The sequence below is a fragment of the Hypanus sabinus genome, chromosome 7 (assembly GCF_030144855.1).
Source record: "Hypanus sabinus isolate sHypSab1 chromosome 7, sHypSab1.hap1, whole genome shotgun sequence".
Lineage (NCBI taxonomy): Eukaryota > Metazoa > Chordata > Chondrichthyes > Myliobatiformes > Dasyatidae > Hypanus > Hypanus sabinus.
In genome coordinates, this window is record NC_082712.1 from 130,013,469 (window position 1) to 130,028,238 (window position 14,770).

Genomic DNA, 14,770 nt, shown 5'->3' on the forward strand with positions numbered 1-14,770 from the left:
TCCTTCCTGTTTTTGAGATGTCCCCATATATGCCCAGTGAACAAGCTTTCCATTTTGTTCCCTCTGAGCACAGCTGTGATATTGTCCCTGATCAGACATGCAACTTCCCTCCTCATTTACCTCACTCTTCATCTTCTCTAAAACATCAAAATCCTGTGGCATTAAGCCCTATTCCTGTCCCTCTTTCAACCATGTTTCTGGAATGGCTACATCATGGTTCCATGAAGAAGATATGTGGAAGATAGCCCTTTAGTTATGCTTAATCCTAATTCAGACTTCAAAATAAAATTAGGTCCTTATTCTAATCTCACCAAACATCTTGTTGTGTATTCACCAAGTACAAATCTTTTCCAAAGAGAACCAAAGTTGATGACTTTCTTTTTTCCTTTAGACTTATTAACTTTGTATTTAAAATTGCTCTTTACACATACAGGATACACTCTGCAAAATTTCTCTAATTAAAATTAGTATGATTATTAAATGTTAATTATGAAACTGAATTGCATTAAATCATTTAATTACATGAAACACTAACAGAATTCATAGAAATTCATCATGCATGCAATATGGCACCAGCTAATGGCAACGTCCTGCAGTCAGATCATGAAACTACTACTTCTTCTTTTAAATATACTTCTACTACTAATCTGTGTGCAACTGGGGCCTGTAAGTTAGAGGTTTGAAAATTTGGCTGAGTGGTGTAATAGCAACGACCTCTCACTCAATGTCAATGAGATTGAGGAACTGAGTAGACTACAGGAGAGGGAACCCAGGGATCCATAAGCCAGTAATCATTGGAGGATCAGAGGTGGACAGGGTCAGTAACACTCTACTTCCTCAGGAGCCTGTGGAGATTCGGCATATCATCAAAAACCTTGGTAAACTTCTATAGATGCATGTTGGAAAATGTGCTCACTGGCTGCATTATGGCCTTGTATGGGAACACCAATGCCTTTGAGCAGAAAATCCTTCAAAAGGTTGTGGGTTCAGCCCAGTACATCAGAGGTAAAACCTTCCCAACCATTGAGCATAGCTACATGAAAAGCAGCATCCATTATCAAAGATCCTCATCACCCAGGCCTCACTCTTTTCTCCATGCTGCCATCAGGTAGAAGGTGCAAAAGCCTCAGGACTCCCACCCACCAGGTTCAAGAACAGTTACTACCCCTCAACCATCTGGCTCTTGACCAAAAGGGGTTAACTACACTTATATAAGGACTCTTGTTATGTCATGCTCGTTATTTATTGCTATTATTTATTTTCTGCATATGCACAGTTTGTTCACTGTTTGCAGGTTCTGTTTAGTTATTGTTCTATATATTTGCTAAGTATGCCTGCAGATAAAGAATCTCAGGGTTGGAAGTGGTGACATGTATGTACTTTCATAATAAATTTACTTTGAACTTTGAGCTAAGGCAATTTCAGATCCCATTTGCACAGGAATTTGCTGATATTTCCCATCAAGAATTGTCCATGAATCTCTTGCACCAGAACATCAAAAATTGATACTAGTTTAAGCTAACTTTGAGCTGCAGACTACAATGGACAATTCAATTTTAAACCCTAATAACAAGCAGAATTTGCTTGTTTAGAGATTAAAAGCATGCCTGTGCCTTTGCCTGTACTGGAACTTTTGCCATAATTTTGCCTGTTCATTTAAGTATTATCTCTGTAATTTAGCATGTTCGCTTATTTTGCTTTCCATGCTATTTTTATTTCATCAAAGATAAGCAATCTTTCATCCCATTACCTCTGTAATTTTCATGCCTGTCCTGGGGTAGGTCACCATTTACTAGAAACTTATCAGGATGGAGCATGTAAATACAAGATCAGAGACTAGGCACCCTGCTGGGACTGACCCCAGGTAGTTTTGTAAATGTGAAGGTGCAATCCGGCTCATTGGATTATGCCTCAATTGCGTGGATGAGTTCTGCCCAACACTTATGAATCTGAACACCACTGAAGACAAAATAGTTCAATTGAATGGTTTCCAGTCCTCTGTCAGTGGAACAATGTGAGAGTCTATACCATTTAAAAGACTCACTAAAGAAATTACCATGTCTTTTCTGATAGTAATACACAAAATCTTTTATCTCTACTAATTAGAACAAGAACAGCAAGTGCACGGGAATGAAACAAGTGCAAGCCCCAATGTCAATCACTATTCTGACTTCTATTATCATCTTTGCTGATGAGTCCTGGTGAACAGCTGACATAGACTGTTTATTTCCTTCCACAGATGCTCCCTGGCCAGCTGAGCACCTCCAGCACTTTTGTGTGAATTGCTCTGGATTTTCAGCATCTGCAGAATCACTTGCGTTTATCATCTTTTATGTTCACATGGTCCAAATATCTACGATCTACAACAGGTGATATCTCACCACTAAATAAATCATCACTTTACCAAGTAGCTCCTGTACCTAATAAAGTGGACAGAGTGCATGTTCAGTCTTCTGCTGCAGTAGCCCATCCACTTCAAGGTTTGAAGTGTTGTGCATTGAGAGATGCTCTTCTGCACACCACCATCATGATGCATGCTTATTTGAGTTACTGTCACTATCCTGTCATGCGACAGGACTGTGAGGACAGCTGAGAGGATCATAGGGATCTCGCTACCATCCATCAAGAACATTTATCAGGAGTGCTGCATATGCAGGGCCCTTAGTATTAAGGATTCCACCCATTCATCCAGCATCCTCTTTGACTTTCTGCCATCAACAAGAGCGGTCAGGATGAGAAACAAATTCTTCCTTAGGCCATTAGGCTTCTGAACTCCTGGCCACATTGTATTCAAGTGTCACTGGTTAAACTGTTCTGTACAGCAGAATACTTAATTACTTAATACTTAATCCTCCAGAAAGTGTCCACAGATGGGTGATTGGTATGTTCATGGCCTAAGGTGGAAGGAGACGAGTTATACAGCTGTCATTACATGCACATGGAGGTTAACTCTTGAGAGATTATGCAGAAAGTTCGAAGTTAGTAACTCATCTCCTTCTACCTTAGGCCACAAACTTATCCATCACCCCTGCTGTGGACACTTTCTGGAGGTCCAAGATCCGTATGCTCCACAACCGCTGGACTAAGTATGTAAATGTAGGAGGGGACTATGTTGAAAAATAAATGTGCTAGATTTTCTTAAATTGACTCCTTTTACCTTAGGCTATGAACTTATCAATCACCCCTTGTACATTATATACTTGTATGTAGTTAAATGAACTTCACTTCACTTGAACCAGTCTGGCCATTCTCCTCCGAACTCTCTCATTAACAGTGTTTTCTCCAACAGAACTGCCGCTCATTGGACGTTTTCTTGTCTTTTAGCACACCATTTCCTGCAAACTCCAGAGGCTATTGTGTGTGAAATCCAAGATGATCAGCAGTTTCTGATATATTCAAACCACCCCTTCTAGCGCCAGCAATCATTCCATGTTCAAAGTCACTGAGATCACTTTTCTTCCCCATTCTGATATTTGGTCTGAACAACAACTGAATCTCTTGATCATGACTGCATGTTTCTAACCATTGAGTTGCTACTACATGAAGAATATTTGCATTAATAAGCAGGTTTATTGGTATATCTAATAAAATGCCCAGTGAGTGTACTTATCGTACCAGGAAATAGTAATAATAATTGAGCGCTTCATAAGAAACACTCACAAATGACTAATGAATAATGCCATTTATATATATGGTGAAAAGATGATGGCACTACACAGATCCTTGTGGAACTGCAGGATTCATATCCTGCCAATTTGACCACCTGGCCATTATCCTAACTCCGACTCCTGTCTCTCATGTGCAAATTTCTTACCAGGACAATAGTTTCTTCAATTTCATAACATTTTTTACAAACATTAATCTCCCATATTTGAAATCTGACTTGACCCAGTATCAACAACTTTTGTGGGAACAAGTTTAGATTTCCAGTGTCACTTGGCAAACAAGGTCTTGATTTCATCTGTTTTATTTAGAAGATTACATCCAATTTTTATGGACCTCTATGAGCAAAAATACATTTTAAACATTCTAACAAATCCTTTAAATTATACTGTAATTATGATTTCCTATTATTGAATGGTGACATTATAAATCTTACATTTGTCAAATTCATAAAATTAATAAAGGGAAACACGCAAAGCTAATACTAACTATGGAGAAACAATTTTATTTTAGATTATTTGCCAACAAGTCAGTATTACATGCATTTTGAGTACCTGCAAGAAATGAAGCTCCTGCAAATATCAATGACAAAAGAGCTTTCCAAACTTGGCTTAATGATATGACAGCAACATCCATTACATTGTATCTTAAGAGGAAAGAAAAGCAATCCCCATTCATTAACACTCTCTTTCTATCCAAGCCAAACCTGAAGTTAACAATTGGTGGAAAATCAGTTATTAACATGTAACATGAGGTTATACTTATAATCACAAGTTACATATCAACTATAATGAAGCATGTAAAATTCTCTAGATACACTGCAATGACTTTGCCATCATTCCACATTTTACTGTAAACAAACTTTTTAAAAAATGTCTGCATTGGCAAGGGATGATTATAATTTCCATTCTGGCCAGTTTCAGCAATGAGCGCATTATTTTCACAATGGTTACACGCAGAGTTCTTCAGCTCAACACCGAACCATTATTCTTGCGTCCATATCAACTTTTCATTTCCCACATTATTCCTATTTTTAAAGAACTGCTTGTGGCGTGGGCCTGCGTCCATCAAAGGTTACTGTAATTTTACATGCAATTGTTGATGCCAAAGTATAGTGGATTCCAGCTAATTGGGATATATTAGGACAAGTACATTTTAGCCCAATTAAGAGGCTGTCCCAATTAGCTGAAGCTTCATAGAAATAGTTAAAAAGGCATAAAACAAGGCAAACTACCACTTAACTGAGTAACAAATTATGTATTTAAATAAAACAGAACAAATTAAAATGTTATCAGTACTACTACAGTGCTATGAAACTGTATTAGTTCCAGTTATCAACAGAGGAATTAATCCAGTGTACGTTATCATGTTTTTTTGTTCGACAAAATCAGCAGATACCCGATACTTAATGGACTGCCTTCATACAATCTTTTCGATGATTACATCCTCCAAATGTCCATTTTCATTGGAACATTCAAGATGATTGTCGATACTTTCAAATTCTTCATAGTTCCTAACTTGTTGAAGTAGTGAAATTGTTTCAATTTCACTCCAGGACGTTTCTGGCATCTCCAAGTCTGAATGCTTTGAAACACGATGAGGAAAACAGTTCCGAATTGTCTTACTACATATTTCTTGCCAAATCTCAGTGGCAAAAATCCCTGCTTTTTGAACACAAACACACACAACTGATGCTATTGGAAAAACCGTTTGCGTCAAGTATGGTATTGTGTCTAACAGCCACGTAAGTGCGTATGACTGACACGAGTTAGAAACTGTTCAGCAAATTTCCTGCCCGTTAAGTGGCAGTGTCCCAAATAAACAAAGGGAATCCCAGCTATTTTCTTGATTAGTTTTTGTTCTTTAAGAGTTAGCCCAAATAAGCTACAATTAACGAATGGCCCTAGTAAACAGAAACCACTGTACCTTTCAACCCATGCAATCAAATCACATCTTATACTTAGCCTTTCATATCAGCTTGTTAGGCACAAATAAAAAATAACACAATACACTTTGAAACAGAAATTTATTGATGAAAATAACAAAGTTCATTAAAATGTTCAAGCACTGTGCACATTTGTTCATTATTTATAAAGCAGTTTTATATTCAGCCTACAAAAGGACATGCTTTCTGTTAAACAGCCACAATGGGGAATATTAATTTTTTCCTCCAGGTATTATGAAGGGAGCTCAAAATTAGAGAGAACAGGCATACAACATCATACTATGCTCTTCTGCATACCAGCTTCACAGTGATTGTGATTTTGGGCCCAAATTCAAAAAAAGATCTAGAACCAGATGCAATTGACAGCAACTATCAGATCATCTCCCTTTAATTTACACAATTGTTTTAAACCAAAGTATCAGCCCATATGTCAGGATATGCTTTGGTTATTGTGTCACCTCAGAGCAACCTGAATAAACAAGATGGACTTTTGCTCACAATTCCAACACATTTAAAATTAAATTACCCCTCAAAGCAGGCCACATCATTCATCCTCCTGATTTAGAAGAGTTGGAATGATGATGAAACAAAAATAGCTTCCAGGTTATGGGGAGGTCATCAAAACTGAAAATGTCAAAGAAATGTTTTTTGGAGTGCTTCTCTTAATGCTTCTGCTAAGTTTTATTCTGAGTTACTGACAAATCTGACCGGTACATTCACTTTAATTTCAACATTCCATTTTAGGTTATCTTTCTAACATAAAAGGTCAGGTTTTCTTTTAAGGAAGGGTGTACCATGTAATATTGATTCCCTGTAAATCAACTGCCATTCTTTACCTCCAAGCAAATGGCAGGCATCAAAATAACATTTAACACTATTTGAATCAATGACATGCAGAATCTGTTTCAATTAGTATTACCACACTGTGTAATTAACATGCATTTGGCAGTTCTGACTTTATATTCATATGGTCACTGTTACTTCTGGGTATTAGCATCATTAGTAGTCAATGCCTAAATGTGCAATACACACCTGTAATACAGCAGATTCTTACCTTTTCATTTGTGTAATTTTGAACCCTGAAAATGTGTTATTTTAAAGCATACTAAGTGACACACACAGCTGTTCTTTACAAAACACTTTGATACAGTTTGATTCTTGACTTTAGTCACGTGAATATCAACAGATGTAGTTCCTTAAGCAGCTCAGGGTCTCACTAACAAAAAATTCAGCATATGATATTACATTGAATTTTCCAACAGCTTTTCCTGATCCCCAGATCATTTTCAAGGTATGGAAACACTGAGGTGACAATAAGCACATTTGGCACAGTTCAGCTTCCAAATATGGTGCCATAAATGTGCAATAATTTAATTAACAATTTGCAGAGGACTGTAATTGATTCTTAGTTTTGATCAACACCAAGGTCAAGGTAAAACTGGTTAAAATTTAAAGTTAAGCTACTTTAGTACTGTTCCTTCATCTAATTTCAGAAAAATACATACTACTGCATTGCATATTTTCATAATAGCCACACAAATGAGTTTGTCAGCTAAGTAACAAAGAATGCTCGGGATACAACTCGCAAAGTTCAACAAAACCAACATTAAAGACAAATTCAATTATGGTATGAGAGTCGCACCTGAAAAGGAAGGAATTTTCAAAGCAACTGGCTCTAGAGTCTAGTCCCAAGATCATTACTTGGCTTTTCCGTCTTTTCACCTTTCCAAAAAGTATAATGTACCATATTAATCTTGCCATGACAGGTGGAGAATAAAAAATAACACACTGTCTGTGGGTAATTTTAAATTTAATTTTTGTTTTGTTTTAACATTATGGGAAACGTGATTTTTATTGGTTTCCCTGCAGTTCCTATCCATATGAACAATAATGTCCCAACAGCAGCTCAGGACAAAGTAATAAAACACAACTATGAGCGAAGAAACTTTATGTCCCAGACATTATTGGTTCATATCACAAATATGTTGTAGTTCTTTTAATTGTGTACTAAGGTTCACTGCAACCCTCCAATAATACCAGCATCATCACTGATAAACAGCAGATCTCCAGTGTTCGGCTAATGTATTCTAGTTAATTCTTCAACAATTTTTATCAGATCATCTACAGTTGCTTCTCTTTTCATCCCACTTCCATCATCAATCTGGAAAAAAGAACAACAATCTTTTAAAACACCATGCTCAACATTTTCAGGCTACAGTAATAAGAATTGCCAACTACAATGCAGGGGATTTATCTGCTGATTTCAACTCAAACCTCTAATCAGCAAAAGATGCTCAATAGGTCAGAACAAATCTTCCTACAAAAACTCATGGGGTTTAATAGAAGTGATGGAAAATAAAAATATTCAGGGACATCACTTTTTGGAAGTCGGGGTTTAATAATGCAGTATCTTCTCAGGAATTAAAAGAGGAGTTGAATCCCATCACAAACAAGAGGAAATCTGCAGATGCTGGAAATCAAAGCAACACACACAAAATGCTGGAGGAACTCAACAGGCTGGGCAGCATCTATAGAAGAGTACAGTCAATGTCTTGGCCCAAAACATTGACTGACTTTTTTCCATAGATGCTGCCTGGCCCGCTGAGTTCCTCCAGCATTTTGTGCGTGCTGAGTTGAATCCCATTGTAAGTTTGGCAATACTTGGTAATTGAAAGCCGGTGACATGCAAGAAAAATGAATTTCAGAGTAGTATCTGGTGACATATGCATACTTTAATAATAAATTTACCTTGAACTCTGTACTTCAAGACATTATATTCTTTAAATGATCAAATACTGTAAGTTATTTCCACTAAGTCTTGATCAAAGTCTAATACTCACTTCAACTGAACTACAAGCCATTAATTTGGATTACAAATTTGAAATCACATTTTGATCATAAATTATTGTCCTTGGTCACATATAACTGCAGAAATTTAAAATGCTAATATGAAATTATTATTTGATTCTGCTGCACAGAGTTTATGCAAATAGATTGTTTTAGTCTATGCACTGTCAAAATATTTTTAAGTTTTTAAAACTTTTGAATCATAATTCATTGTGCTGATCTAAAATTACCAGGCTGTAAACATTTTCCCAAAGTTACATTAATAATTTCCATTAGAAATCTGCAATAAATGAACAAGTACTTTCCCCATCCAAGGGAAATGGAAAAGGGTTGGTCTGGAGAACAGTAAACTGATTACAAAACAACCATCTTCCATTATTACTACTTATTCCATTTTTGTACATTTTGTGCCACCACACAAGAGAAATTAGCATATTCTGTATTTTCCATATACTTCACTGTATTGATAAAATTGTGTGGGATGATCTTGTTACATCCAGAAAAAGTGAAATAAAGCAACCTGCATGTACCTCCCTGAACTAGCAGTCTAGCAACAGCAGCATTTTGTGGCCTTTATGGCTCCCCAACACCTAGGCTTCAGTTCCACACTGTTTGTCATGTGGATCAGGCTACGAGTGATGAAGAGACCTTTGGACAATACATTACATTCCAAAGGAGCCAATACGACCACAGTGACAGGCTGTGTTGTTGAAGGACTATCACTTTTTTCCTGGAATATTTTTGAAATTATTTAAATAATTTAAAAAATGAAACCGTTAATTAAAATGAATTACACTGAAATTAAAAAGTGACTAAATAAGCAACGCTGGATACTTCATACAAAGACTATCTGGTCTCTGTGCAATGTACAGAATATACCAGGACCCAATTCTAGGATGCAGTAAGAGATTGCTTTGGTATCTTTTCTATTTCTACACACAGTGTACAAGTACCGGAGTCTGCAGCGTGTTCACACTTGCAATGCATCCAGTCAATAGCTCCGTGGAGTTCTCAGCATAATCTAGTACAATGATCTTACCCCTTTCAATTCTATCCCTGGAGAAAAGCTACTTTTAATGACGTTATTTAAACAGAATTCCTTCACTTAATGAGTCACATAGTCATACATTACCTGCAACCCTGCAGCCACTTCCTGCATTTTAGGTCGGCTAAGATCCAAGAAGCTCTCTATAAGGTCTCCATCTATGAAACCTGCAGCAGGTTCAGTCTTCCTTTCGGAGTGAAATGATCTCCAAGTAAAGAGAAGTCAAGGAAGAAAGATTTTCAAAAGCAGCAAATGAAAAAGTCGCATTAAATCTGCTCTCCAGATAAATAAGAAAACTTCTCTTTTTCTTCTCAGACACATCCCTCAGACCTTACAACTCTCAGCTCCCAATTTCAGAGATTCAAAGAGGTATCAGGATCATTGTACTGTTAATGAAGCATTAGTTTTAACAAATGTCGCAGGAAAACTTATTTTTCCCATTGGTCACTAGCATTTGTAGCTGCATTCATAAACTGACAGCATTGTAATAAATGTGATGTAGAACTCATATTCAAAGAATTGATGTGGAGCAAAATGTGAACTTCATTCTCCAACTCTGTTTCAAAGATTTGAAGAAAAATATGTCCTGCTTGAGAATGGACTTAGATTTTTAAAAACATTCAAAAGCACTTCAAATGACATTTGCAGCCAACAGACTCTTCCAGTTTAATAATAAAAATTTGGCTATGCAGATAATGTTCATAATAACATTCCAATAATTTCCTTCAGCCTTTCAGAAATCATTTCAGAGAATAATAGGGGGAGAGGGTTATGCTAAATAATCAAACACTGGTTAGATCACACCTGGAGTACCTTGTACAGTCCCAACTATTCTAAAAAGGATACAGAAGCAACAGAAATTTAGAAGGATGTTACCAAAAATATCAGTGGATACAAATGAGAGAGTGAATTAATTGGATATCTTTTTACCTTCAGAAAATTATACAGGTGCCTAACATGATGAAAAACAAAGAAGAAGTTTTTTCAAATGTGGGAATAACTTAATTCAAAATGAAAAAGAAATCCAAATTAATTGTTTTTTAATATCTTGAATGGTATAAGCGTGGAACCAACCACCACTGGGATTGAGCTGTTGCAAATGGTTTAGATGCATTTAAGGCCAAGTATAGAAACAAAGAAAATAGGTGCAGGAGTAGGCCATTCGGCCCTTCAAACCTGCATCGCCATTCAGTATGATCATGGCTGATCATTCAACTCAGAACCCTGTGCCTGCTTTCTCTCCATACCCCCGATCCCTTTAGCCACAAGGGCCATATCTAACTTCCTCTTAAATATAGACAATGAACCGGCCTCAACTGTTTCCTGTGGCAGAGAATTCCACAGATTCACCACTCTCCATGTGAAGAAGTTTTTCCTCATCTCGGTCCTAAAAGGCTTCCCCTTTATCCTTAAACTGTGACCCCTTGTTCTGGACTTCCCCAACATCGGAAACAATCTTCCTGCATCTAGCCTGTCCAATCCCTTTAGAATTTTATACGTTTCAATAAGATCCCCCCTCGATTTTCTAAGTTCCAGTGAGTATAAGCCTAGTTGATCCAGTCTTTCTTCATATGAAAGTCCTGCCATCCCAGGAATCAATCTGGTGAACCTTCTCTGTACTCCCTCTATGGCAAGAATGTCTTTCCTCAGATTAGAAGACCAAAACTGCACACAATATTCTAGGTGCGGTCTCACCAAGGCCTTGTACAACTGCAGTAGAACCTCCCTGCTCCTGTACTCCAATCCTTTCGCTATGAATGCCAACATACCATTTGCCTTTTTCACCGCCTGCTGTACCTGCATGCCCACCTTCAATGACTGGTGTACAATGACACCCAGACTCGCTGCATCTCCCCTTTTCCTATTCGGCCACCGTTCAGATAATTTTCCTGTCCAAAGTGGATAACCTCACATTTATCCAGAATAAATTACATCTGCCATGAATTTGCCCACTCACCTAACCTATCGAAGTCACCCTGCATCCTCTTAGCATCCTCCTCACAGCTAACACCGCCGCCCAGCTTCGTGTCATCCGCAAATTTGGAGATGCTGCATTTAATTCCCTTGTCTAAATCATTAATATATATTGTAAACAACTGGGGTCCCAGCATTGAGCCTTGCGGTACCCCACTAGTCACTGCCTGCCATTCTGAAAAGGTCCTGTTTACTCCCACTCTTTGCTTCTTGTCTGCCAACCAATTCTCTATCCACATCAATACCATACCCCAATACCGTGTGCTTTAAGTTTGCACACTAATCTCCTGTGTGGGACCTTGTCAAAAGCCTTTTGAAAATCTAAATACACCACATCCACTGGCTCTCCCCTATCCACTCTACTAGTTACATCTTCAAAAAATTCTATAAGATTCGTCAGACATGATTTTCCTTTCACAAATCCATGCTGACTTTGTCCGATGATTTCACCTCTTTCCAAATGTGCTGTTATCACATCTTTGATAACCGACTCTAGCATTTTCCCCACCACCGATGTCAGACTAACCGGTCTATAATTCCCTGGTTTCTCTCTCCCTCCTTTTTTAAAAAGTGGGGTTACATTAGGCACCCTCCAATCCTCAGGAACTAATCCAGAATCTAAGGAGTTTTGAAAAATTATCACTAATGCATCCACTATTTCTTGGGCTACTTCCTTAAGCACTCTGGGATGCAGACCATCTGGCCCTGGGTATTTATCTGCCTTTAATCCCTTCATTTTACCTAACACCACTTCCCTACTAACATGTATTTCCCTCAGTTCCTCCATCTCACTACACCCTCGGTCCCTTACTATTTCCAGAAGATTATTTATGTCCTCCTTAGTGAAGACAGAACCAAAGTAGTTATTCAATTGGTCTGCCATGTCTTTGTTCCCTATGATCAATTCACCTGTTTCTGACTGTAAAGGACCTACATTTGTCTTGACCAATCTTTTTCTTTTCAAAGCTTTTACAGTCAGTTTTTATGTTCTCTGTCAAGTTTCTCTCATAGTCTTTTTTCCCTTACCTAATTAAGCCCTTTGTCCTCCTCTGCTGATCCCTGAATTTCTCCCAGTCCTCAGGTGTGTCGCTTTTTTTTTTGCTAATTTATATGTTTCTTCTTTGGACTTGATACTATCCCTAATTTCCCTTGTCAGCCACTGGTGCACTATCTTCCCTGGTTTATTCTTTTGCCAAACTGGGATGAACAATTATGAAGGGCAGGGAATAAAGGGTCATACTGATAGGGACTTGGATGTGAGAAAAAAAGATGGAGGCACAAACAAAACATAATGCCAGTATAGATGAGTTGGGGCATGGTCTATTTCTGTGATATACATAGTATGTAATCCTTCATAATCCCATGTAGATGACTTCATAGAAAAGATATAATGAATGTTCAATCTTGCCCACGCTTTTGATAACTTTATTCAGTCGATTTTGGACTTCAAAAAGGAAGTTATACCAGCTCTCAGATAATGAAGTAACCAAACCTGTAAAATAATCATCAGTAAAATTACTGTAAGTGACAGATAGTGTAATTTCTTTTAAAACGTTATTTAACACGTTGATTAATTTTTAAGTAGTACAAGGTTGGAGCACTGACCCTGCAAACATGACTTCAGCTGCCAGATTCTACAAATTTGTCCCTCAATATAGCCTCTTTTTCTACTTTGCAAACAATTATTAAAAGTTACCTACCCTTTCGACCAGTTTTGGCCCTCTGTTTAGCACCTCTTTTTGCAGTTCAGCCAACCATATCATTTGCTTCCCAGATGGAAAGGCCTTGCCACCAGCTACCTTTCAGGTTTAAACCCCCTATAAACTTTTCTAAACAAATAAAAAAGGCATTTGGCTCCTTTCTCCAACTTTGCTTCAATTGTTCTTGGTCATTCTAATTTGAAGCTTGTGAAGGCTCTGTCAGTTCTGTCATTACATATATCTAGATTTTAAGTGAGTGACCACACAAATAATCCAATGCAGGAAAATCTAGGTTTTTTGCAACATTTTACTATTTTATTTGCATCAGTTCTTAACTGTAAAGATTCATACTGGAGACAAAGGCATAAATCCTGTGTACTATTCTTCCTGAAAACCATGATGAAACACTATTAGACTTGCAAACCCTGTGACTTTGTGATGAATATAATCTATTATTCTCCAGGAAAATCAATACTCTCACTGATTTATGACTGGTGATGATCTCTTTACTTCCCCTATACTTGTAACTGGACTTCTGTCATTCACAAGGAGGAATAAAAAATCTGAACAAAATGGCAAGAGAGAGCAGTAGGACAAAATATATTTTTGCAATATAAACAAACTTTCCAAATCAAACAATGGCAGAACGAAAAGCAATTATTTCCATTTAAAAGACAAAAGTGCATTAAATTGCCATGGACACACAAGCAATGCTTCAGATGCTGGAAATCTGGAAAAGACATATGAAAGACTGGAGGAAATGAACAGACAGCATTTCAGGCTGAAACCCTTCATCAGGGCTGGAAAGAGGGCAGAGCCAAAATAAAAGGGTGGGGGAAGGGAGAAGAGTATGAGTTGGCAGATGGGCGAGTCCAGGTGAGAAAGTGAAGGTATGTACATGAGAGGCAGGGGCTACAGGGGATTGGGAATATTGTGGGAAGCTGGGAGGTGATAGGTGGAAGAGGCAAAGGGTTGATGAAGATGGAATCTGATTGGAGAGGACAGTAGACAGAATAAAAGAAGGTGGCAGGAGGAAAGTGTGGGTGATGGGCAGAACATGAGGGTGGTGAAGGGGGAAAAGAAGAGGTAAAGGGATCAGAAGGATAAGCAGAAATAAAGAGGAGGGGGAAACAGAGGGGAATGGTTACTGGAAATTGCTGAAATCAATGCTGTCAGGTTTGAAAGTACCAAGTTCGAATATGAGGTGATCCTCCAGTACCAATATAGCAGTAGAGGAGGCCATGTTGGTGCAGCAGTAAGAAATTGAATTAAAATGGCTAGCCATCAAGCTGACTGCTAAAGCAGATGGAGCAGAGTGCTTAACAAAGTGATCCTCCAATCTGAATTAAGTCTCACACTTGTAGAGGTGGCTGTATTGGGAACACCAAAAGCAATAAATGACAGGATGGATTCATGTGTGAAGTGCTACCTCACTTGAAAGGACAGTATGGGGCCCTGAAAGGTGGTGATGAAGAGGGTGAGGAAGGGTCAGGTATAACAATTAGCGCAATTGCAGGGATAAGGCAACACCTCACTCTGTTGGGGTCATTTACTATATCTGATGCTCCTGGTGCGGCCTCCTCTACATCAGTGATG

The 14,770-nt window shown here is 38.0% G+C and overlaps 1 protein-coding gene across 2 annotated transcripts in view; it reads right to left on the reverse strand.

Annotated features, from left to right (window-relative positions):
- Positions 1 to 5,672: 5,672 nt before the first annotated feature.
- Positions 5,673 to 14,770, reverse strand: part of ddb1 (damage-specific DNA binding protein 1) — a 78,848-nt gene continuing 69,750 nt past the window's right edge. For both annotated transcript variants that reach the window (XM_059975596.1, XM_059975597.1), the window contains exons 25-27: positions 12,864 to 12,966; positions 9,588 to 9,711; positions 5,673 to 7,769 (exon numbers count right to left, since the gene is read on the reverse strand). In XM_059975596.1, the coding sequence (XP_059831579.1) occupies positions 7,686 to 7,769; positions 9,588 to 9,711; positions 12,864 to 12,966 (311 nt within the window). In that variant the 3' untranslated portion in view covers positions 5,673 to 7,685. The remainder of the gene's footprint in view (positions 7,770 to 9,587; positions 9,712 to 12,863; positions 12,967 to 14,770) is intronic.